This window comes from Atractosteus spatula, chromosome 11 (genome assembly GCF_055471065.1).
Source record: "Atractosteus spatula isolate fAtrSpa1 chromosome 11, fAtrSpa1.hap1, whole genome shotgun sequence".
NCBI classification, from domain to species: domain Eukaryota; kingdom Metazoa; phylum Chordata; class Actinopteri; order Semionotiformes; family Lepisosteidae; genus Atractosteus; species Atractosteus spatula.
This window is the reverse complement of record NC_142716.1, coordinates 39783186-39810322: the sequence shown is the minus strand read 5'-3', so window position 1 is coordinate 39810322 and position 27137 is coordinate 39783186. Positions and strand designations below refer to the sequence as shown.

The 27137-nt window shown below is 34.1% G+C and overlaps 1 protein-coding gene across 6 annotated transcripts in view; it reads right to left on the bottom strand.

The window, feature by feature from the left end:
- The window catches only part of LOC148824040 (putative uncharacterized protein MYH16), an 86626-nt gene that overhangs the window by 34822 nt on the left and 24667 nt on the right, over positions 1 to 27137 (bottom strand). For 2 of the 6 annotated variants that reach the window (XM_088927129.1, XM_088927132.1), the window contains 4 exons: positions 18330 to 18434; positions 13026 to 13112; positions 8582 to 8727; positions 6419 to 6509 (listed from right to left, as the gene is read on the bottom strand). In XM_088927129.1, the coding sequence (XP_088783255.1) occupies positions 6419 to 6509; positions 8582 to 8727; positions 13026 to 13112; positions 18330 to 18434 (429 nt within the window). Of the gene's footprint in view, positions 1 to 6418; positions 6510 to 8581; positions 8728 to 13025; positions 13113 to 16505; positions 16555 to 18329; positions 18435 to 27137 lie in introns of those variants that run through there. The other 4 variants (XM_088927133.1, XM_088927134.1, XM_088927130.1 and 1 more) reach the window with 4 other exon arrangements.

The window sequence follows — 27137 nt, the reverse complement described above, 5'->3', positions numbered from 1 at the left end:
AGCTGTTTTTTTCTTCCTGACTTAAAATTTGAGGCAATCACAAAAAAGTTAACTTCAAGGAGTGGGTTGACAAATCTTCTTTATCTATTTGTGTGGTTTAATTCTGTGCTTTGACATAAGATAAAAAAATATCAACAAAGAATTATACAGAGAAGAATCCCCCTTTTAGCAACACCTTCAAAACACAATCAGTGGCTTCCTTGGACAATACATAATAACTATAGCATGAACGTCTTTTTACAGAGAGACAAACAGAGCACCTGTAATCTTCTTATGAATTTCATATAACAAATAATATGTTCCATATTTTTAATTAGGACCTCTATAATTAAAATGGCTACAAATACGTCTTTGCCCCTTACAACAGTTATATCTGACAGCAGATATAAATTCAAAGTAATCTTTTTTACTAGGTTAGCTAATAACTATTCCCAAAACAGAATTTGCTGTTTGCTGATATTATTTTTATTTGGTTATAGTTTGTTAAAATGATTTCTGTTATTTAAGGAATATATTGTATATCTGAATATGTAACATACTTCAATATATCTACACTGAATATGTATTTGGAATTGGTAGGTATTCTGTGCATATACATTTGATGTAGTCAATGTGATCAAAATTTGTTCCAGAAAGGTTCCTCGGTAATTACACAGTAGGCTTGGGAGCTGGATGAAGAATTAGCTGTACACTGGGCAAATATAGGGTCTCCTATAGAAGAAATGCAAAAAACAAAATATGCACTCTTACTTGAACTCACACTGTGCTTGCATTTAAAATGTAAAGTGTAAACAGAAAATGACACTCCATGATAAAGCTGACTATGGCTAAATGTTCCATTCAACAATATCCTATGTGCTGGTAATGGGAAATACATGTCTTAGTCTAAATGAGGAATCGGTAAATCTACATGAAAACATAATAATCAAAGAAAAAAAATAAAAGAATTCTAGAGAGTAATGATTTTAAGTATATTTAAGCCTCTGAGTTCTAAAATGTGTGTTACAGTTCATCATCAAAAGCGAAATAAACTTTTTATTGCATGTAAATGAGAAGGACAAAGTTCATGGCTTGAGGCTATCAAGTAACACTAAATAAATGGTGACATCGACATTTCTAACTGCACATGCCTGGAGATGTTTGGAAATCTTTTGAAAAAATAAAGTTTCAAAGCTGAAAGTGTAAAAAAAATATTGTAGTGCAATAAATAGGTGTTTTAACACTTTAGAGACGATTCTACAAAAATCACTAAAAAAACATTAGAATCTTTGAGGATGATCTCTATTTGAACCATGAAAAAACTAAAAGGTAAAGAATATGGAAGTATAGTGTAGCAGAAACTATAGCAAACAAAGAACCTCTTCATTCAGGTAGGCAGATTTATTTCTGATCTAAGATCTGAGGAAACAGAACAAAACCATAGGCGCTGCAAAATGAACAACAATATTGCTATCTATTGAATAAGACAGGTGCTAAGCTTTAAACATGCAGTTAATTGAAAACTAGTTTTAAAATTACTCACATGCCACTGTAAGACTTCTGCCGAAAGCACAGCCATTACTGTGCAGGAGAGCTCTGACAGCTCTTGGAACAGTCACCCCAATGAAATTGGATCTACCAGTATACAGATAGGCCAACGCCATTCTGTTCTGCTTTGAAGGGGCTTGCAAATCACAGAGACCATCCCCACCCCCTCATACTCTCCAGCCCTGTTTCAATCTCACTAGTAAAGCAGCAGTGGTGTTTAACCAGCAATTTGTTTATCCAGCAGATAAAGTAAACAGTATAAATGAAGTCCTTTCATTTAGGACTCCAGTTAGAATACGGCAAAAAACAAGCAGGTTTCAGAATAGAACCATAGCTGTTTTTATGATTCAGAGAAAGAAACTGCAAGAGTACAGTATAAATGTGAGCTGGTAGACCATTCTATCCCTGCATATGTCATGCTAACATCAATATGCCCAGTCACTACCAATGCAATCATCTTTTACTTTACCGAAAGGGGATTATAATCAGACAAGTTAAAGCTCAGTACTATCAATAAATGCTCTGTATCATTTATTGATGTAAAACATCAATATGATTTCTGAACATCAGGACAAAACCAGAGACACTGACTTTGTGCACTTTGGCACTAATGGCTATTAGAATACTTGACTGTTACAGTATATCAGATTATACAAACAATAACTGAATTGGTTGCATTAAATAAAATAAAGTAATAAATACACCTTTTCATGGATGAACACTCCATTAAAGGGCAATAAACAGATTAATACAAAAACATATAACCTACAGAAGTTTTAAGTGCATATAGTACAGTCTCATAAGAATCTAAAGAAGGTTACAAAAGAAAGGAGTCATTCCACACACTGAATCTCCCTCATGTGGTTGCAAGTAGCTAATTGATCCGAGGATCTCATTCTGATGCTTCTTAAAAGAAGCCAGAATATCAGTTTTGTCAATATTGTTGGGTAACGTGTTCCAGACTCCCACAACCCTTTGTGTAATAAAGTGTCTCCTGTTCTCAGATTAAAATAAACTTCCACATAGTTTCCATATGTGTCTTCTGGGTTGAGTTGCACTGTTATTTCTGAAGCAGTCCTTAAGTTTATGCAGATCAGATCAGGACTTCCATCTGGCATGAAGACCTGGCAGAAGGATGCTGATACCATGTGACTCCCCCCAGCTACTGTTTTTGTACAGAGTTTTGTGAAGTCTTGTGTACAACTGCTACTTCTCTGCAGGGAAAGTTCAATGCCCTCTGTAATATTTAAGGTAGTGAAAAGAAAAGTTTGGTTTAAAAGGAAATGTCTGTACACAATCTCCTTCAAATGAGAAGAGTTCTTGATCTTTGAAGCAACTTGTTTATATCATGTACATGCTTTTTTTGTCTCACAGGTCATAATATTAGGAACTTTCACCAAATATGTAGAGCCTATGCAAGAATCATGAACTGTTTGAGCAATAAAGGCTTGATGAAGATAAAGGTATATTCAATTAGATTTTGGCCAGACAAGGTGATGGAAGGCTATTTCATGCTTCAGTTTCATGCTCCACAGGCAATCACACATGAATTGCCACTGACACTATGGATTTCACTGGGGGTTACTTACAGTATGCTTTGGCCAGTAAGTGTAGTTTCTTTGTCTTTGTAATTCGTTGCCAAAAGAGAGTGCATTGGAGCTACTCCTCGTTTTTTGCTGTTTTATTATTTTGTACTACTGTATTTTTTGTATCTACAGAAAATCAGTTCTGTAAATGCTACAGAATATTTTCAAAATCACACTATACATGGTGGAAGTTTCACGTGTAATTTAAAACCCAAGCAATGCAAATGAGCTTGGATTGTTTTGTCCCTGACAAAAACAAGATCAACCCAGCTCTTGTTATGTACTGCCCACCTGCATTTTTATCAGTGGGAGGATTACAGCCAAGTTCAAAATGGATCCAAAGAACGGCTTCATTGTGAGGCATGAAGAATGCTTTTGCTAAGCGGGAATACTTGTACACTTAACCAATACACATATCAGCTTTCAGTCCTGCAATCATGGTCAACAAACTAAAACAAAGAAAGGCTTTATTTCCCTAAAGAACTCCAAAATGAAGCATATAAACTAAGATGGCATGTGCCAGACTGCCCAGTACCTGATCTTTACTAAGCTATCTTCTCCTTACTCTGAAATGGTAAACAAAGATAAACCACAGGGACAAAGACTTTTTAAAAGACTTTTTTAATTCTTTCACAATGTTTTTTTAGAATAGTCAATAAGGAACTTAATGTGACAAACATTCTGATGATTCAAGTGATTTTATCCAGTTTTAATAGATGAAAACAATAATAACAATAACATCATCATCCTTAGATCATGACAACATTGTGCTTGATGGTTTTTTACCTTTGTTTAAGTGAAAGCACTTCAATTGTTTAATTTCTTCAGAAAATCCTATTGTCACATGTTTCTAATTTCACCACTTGTGATAATGCTTATTTCACAAATGCTCAATGCACTAATTAAAAGGTCTATCTTTTTCTAAAATACTATACTTTTTGATTTAACAAGATATACAGTATATTGTGTAAGTAGGAATTATTCCTACCTTTACATTTTTTCTCAAAATTAACAAAAAATACCAGTGATATAACTAAAAATAGAAACAAATAAGAATATACAGTAAAAGTACGTCATGTTTTCTTTATGAATAAGTGCTAAAAAAGTAATATTTAATAAAATATCTTTACTGGAGTTTGTGTAACACCAGACAACTACTAATGTTCTGTAAGATAAATGTTTATTGCAGACTTGGAATCCATTAAGGAAGAATTTTCAATAGTCTAAGAATGTACTGGCTAGAGCTTTTCCACAAAATCAGTCAGAAAGCTTAGAGTTAAATAGGCCATGAAATTTATTTCCACCGTTATTTTTTAAGATGTTGCAACTTTTAAGATGAGGAAAAAAGGGGAATTGCAATTCAGCTGAAAAATGCCCTTGTTTGTTCTTAACACTTAAGCAGAAAACTGTCAATTAGAGAGAAATGCAATCATTAAATACTGTACTGCAGACATACCAATACAGCACATATAATTTTAAATACTTGCACTCGAAATCAGGCTACTCCACCTCTTAAATATATAATGAATATATTCATCAAATAAGATCCATAAAAGACTGAAGTAGTTTTAACATTTGAAAACAGATACTGATTTGGACTTACTAAGAGATCCAGTGCTGTACATTTCTAAATGACCTTTTATTGTCCTGAAAACATCCCAACTCATATGACTGGTTCTGATATGGTACAGTATTTGATATGGTATTTGAGTTCTGAAATTCCCCATATCAGCAAATAAACATTGTTACTTGCCTTACGCAAGCTAGGGTTTATGGCAAGATAAACATTAGGCAAAATTAGATTTTAAAATGAACATGTTGTATGTCCATTTAAGGGAGTTTACATGCTAACATGAGTATTCAGTATCATGTCACTTTTACTTTGCAGACCGACTGAACCTATTTTAATTGAAGTTTTAACTTTTTTCAACACTGCAATAATGGAAAGAATATACAGTATTTAAATACATTTTGGACACTAAGTCTATTCAGACATTATGATGCTGATTTCTGTTGGTTTATCAAATATATTAAAAACTATTATTATTTATATTACCTAAATTTTTTTAACAGTTGAAAATGAGTTGCATTTTTATTTTACATTGTACTGTTTGTACATACAGTACTTGATTTCAAACAGTAAGCGTGTATCTGGACAACATACTTGCTTCTCATTTTCACTATTATTATGACTGCTTTATTAACAATGGGAATAATCTTTCAAAAACATTCAGGATGCTTAGACTATATGCTTCTTAGAGAGATTGTGTTTTCCCTCTATCTTTTTTCTTCTCCTCCTCCTTAATATTTTTGGAGAGATTGCCTGCCATGAAAAACTGCTTAAGTAAAAGTTAGGGCTTACTAGTGATTTATGTACAGTATGTTGGCAGCTATAAATACATGTAGTTGATTTTATTGTAGTGGGCAGCAAAGGAACAAGTTTATTTCATGCTGAAAAGAGAAGAAAGAAAACACAACGTTTCAGCCGTGGAGCCTTCTTCAGGTGTGAGGGTTTATTGTAGTGGTATGACTGAGATCTAATTACAGTATAATAACGATGAAAGAAAGCTCTAAAGCTTTTTATTTTTTAACTAAAGTTATAGCTTATGTCACATTGACTGTTAAACTAGGGAACCATTTATCTATCCATTTTCTAACTGCTTCTTCCAGTTCTGGAGAGTCGGGGAGCCAGTGCCAATCCCGACAACTAACAAAGGTGCAATGCAGGGTACACCATGGACAGGACAGGGCAGACACACACAAACACAGACAGACACTTAAGGCCTAATTTTCTCAGAAGCTAATTAACCTACCAGTATATTTTTGGACTGTGAGAGGAAGCTGCAGCACCCACAAAAACATGGGGAGAGCACACAAACTCAGATAGCACCCCAGGTCTGGAATTGAATCCAGGACCCCAGTGGAGCAAGGCATCAATTCTAACCTATGTATGCACTGTGCCAGCATGCCAGCTGGGGAACCAACAAAGTAAAACTATTTGTGGGGTTCAATAATTTCGTGTTGAAATATGGCTCTGGAGACACTAGACCATTTTTGTCTTATATATTCTGTATGTTTTAGTACCATGGAACAGTGTGCAAGTGATCATCATCATTAAAGCAAAAATAAAGCATGACATTTAAAAAAACAAAAGCTAAATTGTAGATGGTTTCTGTCATTTTTAACTAGCAGAAATTCTGTAATGTACAGTACACGTACACAAGTCTGCATTACTATAGCCTGTGATGAAAGAAGTATATAGTGTTTATTCCTTGCAGTCCACAGAAATATTCTTTCAGGCTCACCTGCAGCTCCTTATTTATCTTCTGTAGATTCACATTTAAGGCCTCTTCCTCCTCCAGCTTGTTGTTTGTGGCATTTATCTCCAAATCTTTCCTGCAGGAACACGAGAGGGAAAAGAACAAAGGTTTGTTTTTTTTCAGGCATACTTGCTTTATGAACCATGCCATTCTCTACACGGATGGTTTCTGGTGGTGCAGATGGAGTCATTTTACAATCATTCAGTTTTACCATTAAAACCTTGGTTTTCTTAAAGGCAACAAGATTTTTTAAACCAAGACATCAGACAAACATGGGTTCCTGTAAATATGGGTATATTATGGTCAAGTATTTAGTTGTGAAAAATTAAAATGTGTCATATGAAAATTCCCATGAAAAGAGGGTTTCAAATGGAAGTTACTGAATTAACTACTTATACAGTACCTTTCTCCAACTATGTAGCTTTTTTTTCAATTATTGCTTGGTTCACTGTGAGAGACTATCATATCAAACAGCTGTTTCTGCTTTGTTGTAATTGTGAGAAAAACATAAATGATTCTCTGTCTCCCCAGTGCATACCAATAGATCTGAGCTCTTCCCTGGCTTTTTCCTATTTAAAAAGAAGTTGACATCTGCATGGCAATGATGTTCCAGATTGCCTAAGGGCTTGCTCTGATCAAAGTGAAGATAGCTCTCCACAGATATTCTTTTATTTGTCTGAACAAGAAAACTGTGAGAGCAAGCAACCTCCCCTCTCACCCTGTGTAAGGTTAATCTGTAACAGAAGTGTTTCCTTTTATTAAAGCCTGCCTCCTGCCTCCACACAGCCTCACCCCCCACCCCAAAAAAAAACTCATTCTTTGACTCAAATGATCTGTACATATTCTTACATGAATAGATATTATTCAACATTGCTTGTGAAGTTATGAACCATAGAATGCCCAATAACTGAACATCCCTCACAGCCTTAAAAAAATCTGTTAATGTGACAAGATCCAGAACACTTTGAGTGCAAGCACCTTCGCCCAGATTCTACTGAAAGAGTAACACTTTCTGGGGCCTGCTGTACACGCTCGTGAAGACTTACAGATGAGCTCCAAACACACAGTCAACTGTGTTACCCCTACACTTGAAGAAGTGTCAGAAAGTATCCTTACAAAGCACGCAATACTGCTCAAAGTGGAGTGCGGTGACACAGAGCATTCACACTGGTGAGATCACACTATTCACCAAATTCAATAAAGAAAAAGATGGGATAGATTAGGATTTCTTAAGCAAATAAATTAAGTTTAAATTTTAGGATTTGGGGTGGAAAATGTTAGAAAAGAGTACATCTATATTTCCATACCTTTTGGAAATATTCTCCATATGTACTGTATTATTATTTTCAGCTTTTTTTCTTGAATGCATAGACATGAGATACAGTATACTGTACAAAAGGTGTTGGAAACCTTTGAGAATTTGAGAATTAAGAAAATAAAATTTCTGATAATCACTTTATAGTCAAGAATTTAATGTTAAATTATTTTGTCGTGAAAATTCTAATGAGAATACTTTTTAAACATACTATAAAAGCAGATTTTTAATGAATAATGTTAAACTCAGAAAGGTACTGTATAGAGTAACTTACAAATACACTACTATATAAATACAATTTAAATATATTGTACCAACTTTATACTAATGATAAATCTTCAGCACACTGTATTGTGTGCCAACCATTCTATGATCATGAAAATGTTTTAATGAATTTAATTTTAAAACTAAAAATATTATTTTTCTAAGGGAATAGGGAATTAAAATATTCCTAAGGGACTAAAGCTTGATTTTACAGATTATGGTTTTTAAACAATCCAGTTCCTGTACAGTATATTTTGCATACATTAGCTTCTGTATTCCTGCTTAAAGAAAATCATGAGGGACAATATACTGTACCAATTGCTCCATTACCTATACTGTAAAACACTGCCTGGAATTTGAAACTCATAAACATAACATAAAAAGAGAACAGAAGACAAGTGCAGTATGAGTCTAAGGCTGCAAAAAGCAATGTGTTTGCAAATACACAGTACATTTGTTAATTTTCTATATAGATCAAGAAGATTATTTAAGAGTAACCAATTTAGGGTGTCAATATCAAACAGAAAATAAATTCTAAATTGGCTCATTAATTATCTTTCATGACTTACTTCTTGATTACCTCCTCCAGGTCTGTCTTAAGCTTCTCCATCTCATTCAGGTTTTCAATAGTCATCTTGCTGTCTCCTTCCAGTTTCCTTTTGGCTTTCTCCAGTTCACTTCTGTGCCTCCTTTCTTGCTCAAGGAGATACTCCAGCTTAAGGGGAGGATTTAGATGTGATTTCTTATCTGCCTCTAACAGGACATAGCCTCTCCACTTTACTCATTGGACAAGATTGTTTATGTCTCTTATTCAAAGAGGTGGTCAGTTCTGCAATTTGCCTATACAGGAATCTGTTGAATCAGAAGTTCCTACAATTCATGTCTATAACAATTCCCTTGTATCAAAATAATATAAGGTACTCTCACCAGTTTATGACCATGAATCAAGATACCCAAATTTAATTTTAAATACCCAAGATTTTTACTAGTGATCAAGCATTGAGTCAACAGGTTTTCTGCTTCACACATTTTAACAGTGAATTTTCAGATCTGAAATTGTTAGTTTTGACAAACATTTTCATGACCATGACCAGAAACATAACAATTCTAAAACATTTCCATTGCATTTTAATTTGAGTTGGTTGACCATGATCACATAACCATTTTTGCCATTTAGACTAACTTTGTGCAATACAAAATGTATTTCAATTTTGTTTATGTAATTGGAAGAGTCAATATTTGCTGAGTTATTTTTTATATACTGTAATTGAAAAGAAGTCATTGCATATCTGTTCTAGCCTTGAAAGCTTCTACTGTAGCTTATAACTGACGACAGTTTGAAACAGGGCTAAGACCCGTAAAAGAATACTGCAGTAATGCATGGTCAATAATGTTAAAAAAAAAATATTTTAAAAAATCTAGATGTTAGCTTAGTTTTACGTGGGTTTAATATCAACACTGTGAAATGTCCCAAATAAAATAACATTTTGGTTGAATAAATGCTTAAATTATATGACAAAATAACAAAAAAATATGGAAGCACATTTCAGTGAGTATAAATCTGTCAGAGAGCTATATCTTTTAGCAGTGCTGGAATGCAATGAATGCAATAACTGTCAGTAGTCAACATATTTAATGACTGAACATTAATGGGTACAATGTATATATAATCATCCTTGTGCAATTTATTATTGTAAGAAAATGTATTTGTAAAAAAAACTTACTTTATTATACTACTGTATATACTGTATCAGAGTGGCCGTTATTTTTGAAAATCACAAATCTCATGCTCTCACCCCCTCAATATGCAGTACAATATGACGAAAATATCCAAGTTACCAGAAAATTTCATGCATGAAACTTCAAGGTAACAGATTTACTTACTGGTGTCTGCAACAGGGTTTGAAATGACAGTTTACTTTTTTGAATGGAAGCTGTGCCCTGAATCCTGATATACAACATGGAAAAAGAATTGCATCTGTTCCTTGTTGCAAGTTAGATGATTATTGAACTCTTGTACCATGGCCACACTGCGTTTCTTAGTGTCTCTGACCACCTTTAATCCCTTCTTATGGTTGATTATAAAATTGAAATCATAATAACGAAAACATTCTAAACTCACAGGCAATGAAATAAATTAATCTAGACTCAGTGACTGCCAATCACCTTGTAAGGGATACAGAAAGGTAGAAAATAAATGCTGAAAATTAAAAGCTGTATTGATATCACTGTTAATGTCACTACATGGTAAAATATCAACTAGACATCTCTAAATACATTTCAAAATTGATTACATTTTGCAGAGAGCAATTCAACACAAATCAGAAAAAATGAGAGGGTGAACATTCAGACTTTCACGTTTTATTATATTTATAGGAACTACTCTATTATAAACAGTACACTGGATATTATTTATCCATTCTTCACTACTAGCAGTAAATCCTTTCTACACTACTATCTTATTGATCAACAAGAAAAATAATAAAAATTATCCAAATATTTTTATGACTGTTTTCAAAGAAACTCAAATCACTGATTTGCACAATGGATCTCAAAAGGACCCCAAACCAGGTATGTTATGCTGTTAATAATGTTAAAGAACTAGAGCAAATATTTAGATCTCAAACTTGCTAGGCAGAATGCAACTGTTCACCCAGTCTGTGAAAGTCACTGGTCCCAGTTTTTGAAGGATCCTGTTAAGATTGCAGTATTCATAATGAATATATCAGAACAGGTCACATACTGTATAATAAAGATAAAAATACGCATTCTGGCCTGTGACACCACAGACCACTCTCATTCTAAAAAATATACCTAATAATTACATCAGTATGGAAGACTGGAAGATCATCTATGGCTTTTGCACAGGAGTGGTGCACCAAACTGGTTTCAGAAGAATGGCCATTTTGGTCTGTCTGTAAAAGCTGTAAGAGTGGTGAATAATGCTTTTGTGTCATCTTCTGAGTGAAACAAGGTCCTAATTGGTTTCTGCAGGGTTGCAATACAGCAGAAATGTAGAATAAAGCCCAGATATGCAGAATGTTAACTATAGCCAAGGCAGATAACCAAATCCATGAAAATTAATACAGGTCTAATTAGGTTTAATTATTGGTCCTATAACATTAAAGGCATGATTCACACTAAACAGTTACTGCAGGCAGCCTCTATCCCTTGTGCTCATGTCATCAACTAAATCATATGTTTTTTTTAATCTTATTAAACTCCACAGCTTTCAAAAGCCCCAGGATGCCCCCAGAAACAGTCTAATTTGTCAGTGTGATTATGACAAGCTGACAAAAGAAGAAGATGTACTGTACTGTATATAAATGGTGAAAAGAGAAGAAAGAAAGCACAACGTTTTGGCTGTGGTGCCTTCTTCTGGTGTGAGTAGCTTCGGGTGTGAGGTGAACTACTCACACCTGAAGAAGGCTCCACAGACGAAATGTTGAGTTTTCTTTCTTCTCTTTTCAGCATGAAATAAACCTATTACTTGTTCCTTTGCAGCCTATACATGCTGACACAGCTACCCACCTGAACTATATATATGGTTGTGTGCCACAGAAGAAATAGCAACTAAATTAAATAATACGATAAAATATGGACCTTTCTGTGCTTTGTAACAGTAAAGTAGTTTTTCATTGTGACCTAAAATGGACTACAGTATGTGGACCTTTCAGTTTATGTTGCTGTCATTTGTTGATTGAACCTTGCTCAGCTTTCTCATTTATTCACTTCCTTTCAACATGATGCACAACAAGTGCCTTGGAATTATTTTATCTAAACACATGAGGAAAACTTTATTTCATCTCTAATAAAATTAACAGTAGAATCTAAGACAAATACAAATATGTTTTCTGTTTCATTAGAAGCAAAAAGTGTAATTATGTAATAAGAATTCTCTGCTCAAATTCCCTTAATGGTCAAATAAAAATAAAACAGGAAAAATCTGCTTGTGTGTATAATACAATATTACTATTAAAAAAACAATGAATTTTATACAGGCATAAAATAGGAGCTGAAGTATGCAAACTAACTAAGCAATAGCACAAAACTGTCTCATTACAGCACTTTGGAAGGACACAGTGTCACGCAAAGCCCAGCAAATGAATTTGACCTCATTGTTTTATTTGTTCTAAACAGTTATGACAAAGCTTTCTTGAAAACCAAAGTTATTTTTTAAAATTTATGGAAAGTTAAATTAAAGGGATGATTTTGTAATAGAACAGAACAGAACAGATTACTACACTTACAAATCAAAAAAGTGCTTGAAATCCAAGACAACAAAAATGTATCTTTATTGTGGTAACCATGAAAAACTAGGGAAATTTGTGAATGATCATATCTAAAGTATTTTGAAGGGCTATAGTTGTAGGACCAATAAGGTATCCATCTCATTCTAAAGCAATATATAGACATTGCAGCTACAGTACTGCTGATGACTTCTATTCCTGCTTTATTTTTCATAATTTTATTGAGGTATTCAATCAATAAGCAGCCACATTTAACTTATTCACAAATTGATCAATTCATTTTCTAACCATTTTATACAGTACATGGTCATGAGAGAGCTGAAGCCTATCCCAGCAAGCAGCAGGCAAGCAAGGCAAGATACACCACGGATGGGACACCGGTCCATCGCAGGACACACTCAGACACAAACACACACTCATGGAGAATATACAGACTCCACACAAATAAAGCACCCCATGTCCAGAGCTGAGCCAAGGGTCCCAGCGCTGCGAGGTAGCAATGCTAACCACTGTGTCAGTATGCCACCCAGCATGGTTCCAAAGAGTAGCAGTGCATACGGGAGAAAATGACAGACATGTTTTTAAGTAAATCTCATTACTGGCATTACATTATAACTGAGAAATTGCAATTAAATATCTCCATTCTACAGATGTCTACATTTGCCATCAAATTAACTTTAAACCATTATGGCATTCTTAAAAATAGCTGTCAAGTCAATACTGCATGACAGAAGCATACTGTAGAACACCAACTTTTACTCACATCCTCTGTTTGCACCTGCAGTTTAGCTTTTTCTTTGGTTAGCAGGTTGACTTTCTCTTCCTCTGATTGTAAGTCCTCAAAAGCCTGCTGTGAAAGCAAAGCAACACATAATTACTGTATGTCATTAAAAAAAAAACAGTTCAGTTATTTTGTATAGTATCATATTTTTATATGCACTTCGTGTTTGGCTTACTATTATGCTTGTCCTCATTTCTGCTTCCAAAATAAAAGAAAATAAAACTTGACCTAATATATTTTGCTACTTTTGAAAAGCACTGTAAAAAATCTTTTTAATGAGTCAGTAACCAGGAGGAATTAATTAAACTTTTTTACTCAACAGCATGTTCACTGACTTCCTAATTAAGGAGTAAGAGGGATGATCTATCTGTATAAGAAAGATTTTTTTGGTATTTCAGAAGTTGACTCCTGGCTAAGGGGGAGCCTTGAAACCAGTTTTTTCAAGAACAATTCCAATCAAGCACAGCTTTCTATAAAGGGTAATTACTGTGAAACAAGTAAGAAATATTTTAATCTGTTATAATACATAGTATACTGCACATATTTCCTGTGCCAAAATACAATGGGGTTAAGCCCAAGAGTAAATTTTATCCCTGCAGGTTATCTCTCCCACAGTCTTTTGTTTCAACAGAACCAACATTTCTGAAATGCAAGCATGTCAGTCATTCATTCAAGGAATCCAGTCCAATGACAAAATAGATTAGTACAGCAGGCATATCTATAACAAGACTGTATTAATTAAATGATATGAAATAGCCACACAATCTGAATTCTTTATAAAACCTGAAATAGAAATAGAATTCTTTAGAAAACCTGATTTTATATCCCACTCTTTCAGGTGTTTTTGTTATAGTCCATCATTTGGCAGATGTGTTTAAACAAGCAGATGGTGGTTAAATATCCATGATTTTAGGTGGAATTCTCCACCAAGTTAAAAGGACAGCCTTTGTAAAATTGCTACTGTGAAACATCTGATCTGAATTAAAGTAGTAGGATTAAAATACTTAAGAAACATCCATAACAGAAAGGGAAGAAATTGCTTTATTTTGTAGAACAAACATAACATCCTGTATCATAAAAGGGCACTGCTGAAATGGTCAGGGCTATTGTTGGATAAGATTTATGACAAGGCTGGGGAATGCATAGCTATATGGTGAGGTTCTTTTCAAAAGTCTTTTTTTTCAGTTACAGTTGTGTTGGTTATATATTGCAGTGTTTTGTCATTTATAACACACAAAGCTTTTAAAATTGAATGATCTTTTCAAAGGATCTAAGGGGTAATAAAAACTTTTCACTATTTTCCCTTGCTTGTCTTCTAATATTTCTACTAGCGCTTCTTCTCTAAAATCTAGAGGGAGAATACGCCTGCTGAGACAAGGTTGTAAAAATTATTCAGTTACTGTATATTAGATGGGTTTTTTAATCCTTAAGGATAAAGTGTTGAAATTCAGCCTGTTTAACTCTTGTTTCCTGATTAATTGGTATAGCATTTCAAAATGAATATCAAATCTGTTGCACCACAACATGGATCAATATATTTTTTAAATGTCACTGATCCCATAAAACTTCAAAACCTTTCTATATTTAAGATAAAAAAGAATCAAATATCACGCTCCCCAAGACTCAGATTTTGAACAAGGTTTTGGACTAGTTTCTTCATCCTTTTTTGAGTTAAGAGACACAATTTGATATTCTGCCAAGTAACAAACAACTCTAATGTCTTTCAGATCCCACCTTCCATCCAGATGGCTTCAATCTATAATATACTTATATCATCAAAAAGATTTACTATCCCCAAGGTGTGACCTTGACACAGAGAAATTACCAGATATCTGAATTGAAATGTTTCACCATATGTCACAGAGTGGTAGTGGAAGCCAACTGTATAATTACATTCAAAACTCCCAACAAAACAATAATTTCTTCTACAAATAATGCAGCAAAGAGTGCATTACGAAGGCACTTTGGAATTCCTACTATTATCACTACCAAGGGTTCAACTTGTAGTAGCTTACTCAAACTAGCATATGCATGTAGCCCAGTAAAAGCAGTCTGGTTAACGGAGTGGCTGTTTTTGCCAAAACTCCTGATTATGGTTTCCCATAATCCCCAAGTCACATCACATACTTAGTACAGAAGATATTTTGAAATATCCACCCCTGATGAACTAGAACACCAGCACCTAATGATGAAAATAATAATCTGTATACTGAACATGAGTTTACCAATCAATTGGCTGAGAAAAATACTCTATTATTATACTTGTCTCATGACTAAAGTTTCCTGTTGTGCTGGATTAAAGAAACCATACATTTGTTTTAGCACTTTTCAATGTGTTGTAAAAGCTCTTATTTAAAAACATCCTACATACTGAAATTGTATATGTTCAAAACAGAATTGTTTCATTCGTGACTGCAAACAATAATCTTCTGCCAAATCGTCAAGTTTGTTTCCCAGCATTTTAATACAATTCTATTCAGATACAGAATGTAAAGACACCCTACCATTACCACCCCGTTCAGAGATATCAATCATCCTTCAGAACAGAGAATTAATTACATTCCAATTGCAGAAGGAACAGTGAGCTTCTTCATGGGCTAACAGACCCAGCTGCAACATCTTTATAATCAATACCTGCAAGGGAAGTGTTTTGAGCAAGTTCTTGCCTAAAGGCATCAGGCTACCATTAAAACAGTCACCAGCAGATTATAGTCTCTTGCATACCTACTGTAAGTACAGTGTGATGATGGATGAGAAATTGACGAAATAACCAGTTAAATCCTGTTTTCTGAACTGTACCCTGTTTTTATAATCATTTATAGAATGCATTTCAAAAATAAAATCCTGGCAATGATTATGCATTCTATATGGTACCAGTTGACATATAGTACAAAATTCATTCAAGATTCTAAAAAGTTCCATCAGTTGTCTGTCCCATTGATAGAAAAAGAAAAGGCATTCCTCAGCAAGAAAGAAGAATCCATAGTATACAGTATATACAGTATTGTATATCATTTGAATTAATTTTTTTCTGCTACATCGAAAGCTCTTGATAAAGTGAAGCATGCGTCATCTCTTGTAGCAGGCAAAGCTACTTTAAATATCTTATAATATCTTTACAATTTAATACAATTGTGTTGCACAAAGCAATCTGAAAGCATGTTACTTTGAGCTCAATGCTACCTTTTTCAATACAGAAAAATAGAGAATAATACGTCTACAGCACTGTGAACTGAAGCAATACTGATACTGAAGATGTCCTTTCAACCTAGAAAATCCTCTAGGTTGAAAAGTGTATCCATATCATTCCCAGCAGCCAGCCAAGCCAATGGCATTAAAGTGCATTCATGTGTCTCAAACACAATTTATGTGAATCACATGCATGATTTAACAAAGCTTTTATGTGATATTTGTGAAACTCCGGTGGCTTCTTTTTAAAAAAAAATATTTTAATGGTCTTACCTGAATGTTAACTTCACAATGAATTCTCTTATCACTTTCCAACATGGGACTTTCCTGATGCATATATCCAGAGATATACAGAGTACGTGTTGGTCTCCACCATTTCATAACACAACATCAGACAGAATTACAGAATTAAGAAGTAGCTAAAATAATGGATGCTTAAAAAAGTTTTGAACTTATATAATAGGGTATAATTAGAATAACCATAGTTGTAGTAAAACTGTGCACCTGGTCTACATTTATTTTTGTTTAACCATTTTATACATTGATCTTTTAATTATGAAAACCATTTCTGATTGCTTTTTTACTGCATTATTCTAAATAGTTTTTTTTGAAAAGTCATTGTGATGATTGGAACTTGAAAATGTGACTGTATGAGTGATATTTACATAATTTATAATGAAGAATTACAGATGATTCAATATTAGATCAAATGTAACCCCTCAGTCTATTGAGAATTGAAAAACAAATCTGTCTTGATATTAAAGAAAATAATGCTTTTTGGAATCAATTCGATTCTACTAAACCAATATATAGTTTTTGAAGGCCAGAAAATGCTGCTGTATTATCAAAGCACTAGAGGATAAGCCTTGTGGCCTTTAACCCATGACATATGATACTGTATATCTAACTTCCACTTATATCATTTAAACAAATTTTCAACTATTTTATTATTTTATCTTCTTTTTTTTGTAAAGCCAAAATATTTACAATAAAAAAAGCTTGAGTTCATTATCATTATCAAGAAGCCTAACCAGAATCAAATGCTTCAGTTTTAATCATCCAATAAAATACTCTGGGAAACAGGAGAAAACATCAAAAATATTTTTGTGAAAATTGGAATCTTATTTACAATAAGATTCTAAAGCTGGTCTCTTAAGTGCACATCAATGAAATATAGTGTATATGATTGTGGCTACATAAGTACTGTACTTTGATTAACTTTTAATAATTAGATTAAGGTTCATGAAACAGATGCAAATGTAATATCAGTCAACAATAGCCTAGATTGCATTAAACATCCTGAAGCAATAATGGATTAATCTGTTGATGTGCTCTGCTAGCCTTATCATTACTGTTTGACTTATTTGTCTGAAAAAGCTCAAGTGGCCCATATTATATAAATTAAAATAAGAGGACTATAATATAAGGTTTTTCTAAAGTAATAATTTAAAACAAGACAAGTGATCCAAGGAGTTGGACACTGAAAACACAATAAATCAAGTTAAGAAAACCAAAACTTGCAAACTAGACTGCTGCCAAGATAAGTAAATATGTGTTGTGACTACCTGCACCAACCAATTCTTTCAGGCTACACATTGCTGATACAGGAGCAGAATACTGTACTGTATGTACAGTAGTATATCTTTTAACATACATACATACAGTTCCAGGCAGCCTTTATTGTCATGTTTATTGTCATGCAGGTTACGCAAGTATCACATACAGTATTACTGAACCAATGCTTTTGTTATGCTAATTTATGCCACACATTTTTTTCTGAAACAATCTTTATCACAAAATAAAATTCTAAAACACACAGTTTATAATTAGAGAAACCTATTCTCTGATTTCAATTAGACGATATGCCTTTTTAATAAAAATGTGGTTTAGCATTACTCTTTTTTGGATGGTTATTTTGTTGGGTCCGAAAACTGCACAGAGTCTTAAGAAACAAATGGTACTCTATAATATGAAAAAACAAATTGGCCTGGAACTTTTTTGTAATGTGTGATTTGAGAGAGAATTTTGCATTTCAGACCACACACAGGTCTCCGTTCTTCCTAAACAATACATATGTTGCAAGTTGTTTTTACTAACCTGACTGAGTTCAACCAGCTGCTCTTTTTCTTTTTGCAGTTTTAGGACATTTTCATCACACTGAGACAGCTCTTCTGACAATGTCCGAACATTTATTTCTGAGGACTTGAAAGAAAAAAAACTGTTATACTGTGTCTCAGCCTCAAACTTAAATAAACAGATCTTCATCAAAACAAACTTGCCAACAAGGGTATTTGAATAAATCTTCATTAAAGAGTACAATCTGCATTTTCCGTAGAAGCAGACATGATGTACAGTACATGATTGCCATCATGTCTACAGTACAACCTACAGGTACCTATTTTTTCATTCCTCTGGATTTCATCAAAGTTACCACAGACAAGCATGTAATTTATTTGGTAAGAATTTGTTTTATAAGCATCCATATTCAGAGCAATTTAAACATGTCTAAACACAAGAACACACTGTATTGCATCAGAATGAAAGTATTGCCTTTTCAAAAGTGCAGAGAATTTCTTACTTAGGCTTTTTGACTTGCAAATACAGTATGAAAGACAATGTTTTATGGCATTCTTATCACCCCATTGTTTTGTATACATGTAGCAAGGATTCTTATCAATTTTAGAAAATAATTTACGAGCTAAACAAATTACGGACATTCATTTCATTTTATTTCTCTGAAACGTTTGTTAATTAGATTAGTATATTTGCTCTCTCATAGAGATATGTCAATCCACCCATTACTTGAAGATACAGTATATTGATTCTTGTATTAATTTAATATAACTTTTTGTTTTCCTGCTTATCAGATGCTCTTATAACAATTTGTCTTTTAAAAGAAATAATGTTATTGGCTTGTTAAAGTGTTCTATCTACTGAAGTGCCAAATGTTTTTTTTTGTTTTTACATTTCATCACATAAAATTGTATGGTTCCCTTTTAATGCTAAACATTTAAAAGAAAGGCTTTATGTGACTAGGGAAAGGGGTTTAATTTGCCCCTTTTTCATTTCTAAGGTCTCTGACTTTTAAAATTCTGACTCTTTCTTTGTTCCCATAAATCCACAATAATTTTTGTTGGGGAAAAAAAAGAACATACCTAACCTAAAGGCCACACATCTAGCCTAATTGCTACTAACAGTTTGACTCTTCATCTGTATAGATTTATTAATCTGGCTTTGTTATGATAAAATCTCAATGTTGCCTAGAAGGTAAAAAGTTTTAAAGTAATAATATAACCTAAAGCATTTGTCTTACTAAAACATCCTAAAATTCAGGTATCAAATACAGCAATAACTTACAATAGTTGAATGTTATTGAAAATGTTTGAAGTCTAACTGAATGACCCTTTCACTATTAAACTCTATGGAACACAAATACAAATTTCCCTCTATGATTAATAATATGGTGATGAAAATTCTTTCTGTAATGATAACTACGAAATAATTTTTCTTGTAGAATTTAACAATGGAGGTAACGAAGTGGGTTGCATCTGTCTCTTTGTGATTTCACATACAACATTAGAGTTTGCTTTAGTTTATATACAGGTCATGTACAGGTCATGATTTGCTAGTCTAGAAGAATGTATATTTCAAACAACTGAGAAAGAATAGAAAATGGAAAAAAAAGACAACAAACAATTACAGTATGTAAAAAAGAACATAATTCAAAGCATATAGAACATAAGACAACCCTGAAAACATGATTTTGACTTATTGGGTTGGAGTGAGGACAGACGTGATGGGGAGCTGAAGAAATCTCTACATATTTGTTACTTTATAAAAATATTTTTGTCACTAGCTTTCTGTTTTCTTTTTTCAAAAAGGAATTTAAAAAGAATGGAACAAAAGAAGGCAAAAGTAGTGAATTTTCATCCTTTCAAAAAGAATATTAACCTTTGCTGTAAATGTAAAGTACAGGCTTAGACAATTAATTTGATGTCAGCAGAATACATTTAAGATTTTAAAATCTTTAAAAATAACAGAAGCATTATTTACAGAAGCATGGAACACTACTGTCCTATCGTTTCATTGTCTTTCATTAAGAGGGTCAACTATCATTAAATGGATTTGTACAATACATTGTATTGACATTGTGACAGTTTATGTATGGGAATTCCTATTTACAGTTCTTTGTTTTTCTAAAGACTGGGAAAGCTGACAATTCAGGAGAACTAAAAAAATGAATCTACTAGTCATATGCTCAGCAGGATATCATGAGAACATTTAGCTCTCTAGGGGTGAAAATTACTGTTCTACAGTATTGCACACAGCGTTAAACAGCAAACTACAAATGCTTTAGCCAACAAACTAGTCAAAAACATCTTCATTCCAGTCAATTTATTGTTGGGTTTTAAGGTTTCTTTGTATGTTGTATTTTTTTCTTTATTTTTTCAATATAACAGTGGTTCACTAAATGAAAGAAACTGGAAAGTAAATATTTTAACTTCTATTGTCTACAGTATACCATTTTCAAAACAATTAAACAAAATATTTGAATTTTTGTAGCCTTCCAGATCCTTTAGTTTTGCCAAGGGTGGCATGACTAGTATGTTTGAAGTTACCAAATAGAACAAAAAAACTTAACAAAAGTCTAGCCAGTGTTGAAGTTATACAAATATTTGACTTATTTCTGTCACAATTAGATTGATGTTACTGTGAGAGGATGATAGATATTGACCAAAAGAACAGGTAAATACACAAATAACTAATTTCCCCTTCACTCAAAATTTATTTTTGTGTGGTATTTAAAAATGTTTCCTGTTTTTAAAAGGATTAGAGTTGAAAAACAAAAAACCTCAGAATTGCTTGTATGGAAAAAGAACTAGGATTTCACTACCTGTGCACATTTTTTCAATGTTCTTTGTGTATCCCAGGGTATTTCGTTCTCAGAGCAGGTCTATACTTCATGCTAAGTTCCAGCAACCTTCAAGCTTAATTTCTTGTTTCAGACATCTTTTTAATTTAATAAATAGCTGCTACATTATGGTTGTAATTCTTTTTGTGAGCTCTGAAAGTACTATGATATTTCTATGTAATATGATTTGAAATGAATGGTTAATGTGTAAGATGTTTGCATCAATGGATAAAGATTTTATTGTTATGCAGCATGTTACGACCCCAAGTGTCTAGGGGTTTTGGGGTGTAACATTTAGGATAATTCTTTTGGAAGCAGGTGGGTTTTGGTGAGGGACTAGGAAACGTGATAACAAGGTAAGGAACTAGAGTGGTGCCAAAGAAAAGAAAATAACAAACAAAATGGATCTGGCTAGGAAAGTGAGGGAAAGCTAACCTGACTGCAAAAGAAAACCCGAAACACACAGTCTTCGGTGTCTTCAACACCCTAACTAGCCTCCACTGACTACCCAAAACCATACAAGACAAATGGCACTCACCCGTACTAAACTAGTGTGACTAATACAAAGTCAACTAAGTGTGTAAAGTGTGCCCAACAACCTAAACTAACCTTATACACAAAAGTTCACACAAAAACACAAGTGAACCAGGAATACAAATAAGGGAAAACAAGAGTAATCAACAGGAGCAGGGTACAAAAGAACACAAAAGTTGAACATGTAACACGTTAGGGCAAGGTAATGGAAAAACAAGGATAAACACACAAACAAACGAAAGTACAAAGAAACTACCGGCAAACCAACAAAACAACAAAGCCGAAGCTATATGAAAATACACACACACAAAGCAAAACAACAAACCAACGAAGCCGAAGCAATAACCAAAAGCGAAGCGATAAATAAAACTAAACGGGACCGAAGTCAAACGAAAGGCCTCTCCTTGCTGAAAACCTCCATGTTATATGCTGAATAAGACGTGTTCTGATTGGTTAAGAGCTAATTGATGATGACATCAACTGAAACAGTGGTGTGATGATGGGCCAATGGGGGAGGGAGAACAATCAAGGGTCAGCAGTGTGGACATAACAGAAAAAACACACACAGAACACACACTGGGATGTAACACAGCATCTTCAATGCAGAAATGTACAGTAGAATATCATACTTAAAAGTGATTGCTCTTGATATACATCTTTTTCAGGTTTTTCAGGTCATTAAAAAGATTTAAAATGGAAAAGCTTTATCAAGTCTGCCATAAGTATCTAGTACTTCAAGACATTTTTCTTCATCATGTGTAACAAGGCCAAGAACCTGAACAACATAAGTTGAATTGAAACAATGTGCCTTGATAACAAAGCCACACGTTGATTATTCTTTCATTCAAGTTCTATTGATATTGATTGACTTTTACATACTGGGTGATGTAGTAATAAAATATACTGTACTGTAGGTATAAAAATCATACTTTTAAATGGTATTCCTCCTTATTCATCTTAAGTTATGAGCATTATATAAATAAACAACATTTAAATGATTTGAAAGAAGTTACGCTCATATACAGCAGATCATCTAAACATTGTAAAAAGATCAAAGGACTTTATATAACTTACTGTAGAAGAATCTAAATGAGAACAACATCAGTAAAGATACAAAAATATTTATATCTCAAGATAATATGTGCCTTTTATCTTTTGTCCTTCAATCCTACTTTCTACATACTCTATCTTGTGACATCTGCTACTGGTTTCTGCAGACACAACATAAATGGTGAAGATCACACATTTTCGTGTTCACAAAGCGTTGAATCATTTCAGCTGAAGAGTACTATTTCACTAACCAATCCTCCACTTCTGTAAATTGGCATCTTCTGTTTTGTATTTCTTGGTAAATCACTTGTCACCCAGACTGCTTCCCAACTCAATCTCTCTTCATTCCCCAGGATAATTTTCTCTTCACATAACGCCCCATATGATGTGCATTGTATAATTTGCATTAAATGAATCAAAACACCCAGGGACCAGAAAAATAACCCCTATTTGAAACAAAAGGATCTCTTTGAACACCAGCTGTGCAACAGAGGTGGGAGGTTTAGGAAGAGGCAGTTTTATAATTAGGAACTTTCTCGTTCCCATACTATAATGGACAATGGAAGCCACAAGAGTAATTACCACATACAAATAAGTAAGCCTATATAGTACCAAAAAAACAATTTTTAACTATTAGTTTTATCGGCATTATTCTGCTCCACAGTACAAACAAAACAAATTTTGAGCTTGCACTAGCATATTAAATGTTAATGTACAGTATACTGTATGTTGGTGAAAGGATGGTATTTGTTTCTTGTGTAGTGTACTTCAGAGACACATAATGCTTACTGTGAAACTGAAAAGCTGAACAACTGTTTCTTTCTTTGAACTTTCAGGTCCACTTTCCTGGAGACAATCACTGTTTCCTGGAGCTGAGGCCTCTGGACAGTTACAACATGACTTTATGTTATTGGCTCTGACACAAACACTGAAAGCCATGGCAACAGATGTAATTAGACAGTAAAAGCCCAATTTATTAAGACTATTGAGTCCTTTTAATAGTTAATGTATATATCTATGTTATCAATTTGCAAACCAAATGAGTACTGTATATTTAAAGGCATTGTGACAGTAGTTAGCATTGCTGCCTTGCAGAACTGGGGCCCTCAGTTAAATTCTGGACTTGGGTTGTTATCTGCGTGGAGTTTGTAAATATATTCTCCCCACATTTGCAAGAGTTTCCTCAGGGTGTTCCTGTTTCCTCCTACAGTCCAAACACATACTGGTAGGTTAACTGGCTTCTGGGAAAATTGCCCTGGTGTGAGTATTTGTGTCTGTATGTTCCCTGCGATGGACTAGCATCCTGTCTAGGGTATAGCCTGCTTTGCACCTGTTGCTTGCTGAGATAGGATTCCCAGCAACCATGTATTGGATCAAGCAGTTCGAAAATTGATGGATTTATATTTCAAAGCAACAGTAAGCAACAGTAAGTTACAGATGAAAGTATTACAAAATATATTTTACAAAAAAATCACAGACTCATAGTGAATAGGCCTGGAAGTTACTGTACTCTTATCTTTCATTTGACTCTGAGTGTCATGACATACATTATTTTGCCAGAAACTTCGTGATGACAGCTTGTTCTTACTTTTAAACGCTGTTGCATGGTAAAAACCATCAAGCCTGTTCTTGAAAAATGTAGATTCCGACTTTATGGAAACCTCTATCAAGGTCCTACTTTCTGCAACTTATTTTTTTCAAAAAGTCTTTCTCTTCCTGTCATTAACGATGAGCCACATGAAATCTGATATCCACTTTTGCTTTTGAAATGTCCCGCATTTCATAGGTTTTGCTTCTGTGCTTCCTCACAAACATCAAGCTCAGATTTTAAAAGCTTTCTGGAACTATCAGAAGTTAATTTAGGTGCAGGGTACATGGGTCTGTGTCTTGTTTTATGGTAGGGATGTATTTCTTTGAGTCATACTGTAAATGCATCCATTTCTGATATATATATATAACTTATATATATAGCTTCTGCAAGGTTTGCTCATTACACGCACATTTTCTGATCAAAAGTCAGTTGCTTATGATTCACTGAATTTGTTAAACTGTTGCCTATGGAGTACAGCACAGGACACATAATGTTAAGTATGTATAATCATATCTTCTCAAATATAAAAAAAATAAAAATGCATTTACCCCAGCTTTAACAATATGTTAAAAAATATTAGGGTGCTTGAGAACACAGCAATGACTGAGCTAGTGCCTATGGTTATCCTATAACACATCGGTGGCCCAGACACATGACACATGTCTATCGTGAAGGGGACACTTTTTTCTACATTTTTTCTTTTTTAAACTACAAAAACCAGACACGGTAAGCACAATGTAAGCTTCAATCCGATCACAGGCCAAATGAGATTCTTGTTATCAACCTCATTTTCCTTCTCCCCGCAATACTCAAGATGATAAAAAACAATCAGAAATACACTCAACAGTAGTGAGGGAGCTGACAGAAAAAGGTGCAAAACTAAAGACCTTGACCATTTCTCCCTTCTTTTTCCTTATTAGAAGGGGCATTCCATGTAATAAAACCAGGAGCATGTCAGAGAGCAGCCCGTGGGCTGCCAAGAACAGAGCTCTCCCTTCTCTTTCTGGCAGCATGTCAAGCAATAAACATCTTGGACTAGGTCAGATAGCAGCTAGCTGGCTGTTGTTTTTTCTTTAATAGTAGGCCAAGTAATACGCAACTTGGAGTATATCAGATAGTAGCCAGTGCTCACTTACGACCTCACCCCCACCCCCCACCCTTTATTCTTTTGCCTAAGTCCTTCAGGCAATAAAAAGGCAGCCTGGACTACATTAGACTACAGCCAGAGAGCTATAAATAAGGAGCGTGGAGGTGCATGGAAACACAATACACAAGAAGGTGCGCAGAGGCACAATATACAAAGAAGTGCAGGGAGGCACCGACATGGACAAAATGGAGTGCACAAAAAGCAAAGAGTATTTGGAATGGGTTCACTGAGAAATGAGGTGCACAAAGTCAGGGAGCTGAGCATCAAAATAAATGTAAAGGTTGTGGTGGGGACTGTAGTATAATCTAGCACACAACTCCCTTTATCTTTGTACTCTTAGTTATTCTCTTTCTAGGAAAAAAAGGATGATGTGCACCAAGAGCATTAAAAACAACAGAGAAAAAGAAATCTCTTCAGAGGTAAAACAGAAAGAATAGGAAAAAATGTATATTTTCTAACAGAGGTATGGATCTAAAGCAGCTAGACCTACAATATAATGAAAGCACATTAAGGCAAGAGACAAGGATAGCAATAAAAAATGAGATGATCTTTGTTACTTAATGAATGTCAAGCAATTTCAAGAACAAAGGGAAATGGTCTTTGTAACTACTGTACAGTATAACAGAAAAACTAAAAAATAAATTTAAACTAAATTTAATATGACTGGTACAGTATGTGTTGCAAACTTGCGGGAAATACCATGTTAACCAATTGTTTGACTGTTATGGCTCTGCATAAAACAATGTCTCTCTCAGTAAATTGTATATTTGGTCTATGAGAACACCAAAACTCCAAAACAAGGAACGTAGGTGGCATGGTGGTAGCTCTGTTACATCTGTCTCATCTTGCACCTAATGACCTTACTGAAACTTTTCAGTCAGACACAATGAAACAGCTCTTGTTGAGGTAGTTAATGATTTGTTGATAGCCCCTGGCTCTGGAATTCTTAATATCTGTCTTTTTTCGGATTGCAGTTCAGCTTTTGTGTGCAGGTACTTTCAAGTGCTAATACTGTGAACCATGGCATCCTGCTGAATCACGCTGAAATGATCTATGGATCATTGATGCTTTTCTTCATGGGATTGGCTCCTATTTGAATACCCAGAGCTATTGTGTGAATCTTAATGGTTTTAAAGCTTCTGTTCAGATCATGTGCCATCATGGACTTGTGTTTCACTGCTATTCTGACGGCACTCAGATTTATCTGCAGACCAAATCAGATACTATTAATACAGTTTCTGAATAATATAGGTGTCTGACATTAAAATATGGATACAAACAGACTTTCTTAAGATAAACTGTGACAAGACACTGAAATTATGCTTGGTTGTTCCAAAGCTGGTGATTTCAATATTGTTGGACAGTGCTGAAATCTAACCGTAAATGGAAGTTATATAGTGTGGTGTTGCTTTTGATGCTGTTTTATTATTTGAAGTAAAAGTTGTGAATATAAGTAGGATATTTTTCTTTCACCTGCATAATGTTGCTTAGTAAAGGTCCTTTCTGTGCCTATCTAATGCTAAAAAAAATTATTCATACCTTTATCTCATCACAGGCAGACTATGTAAAGTCTTACTGGGTCATATTCTTGGATACTAAAGAGGCTTTAGGAAGTACTGGATGCAAATATGTGGCTCATTGCCAAATAAAACTACTCTCCATCACACAACT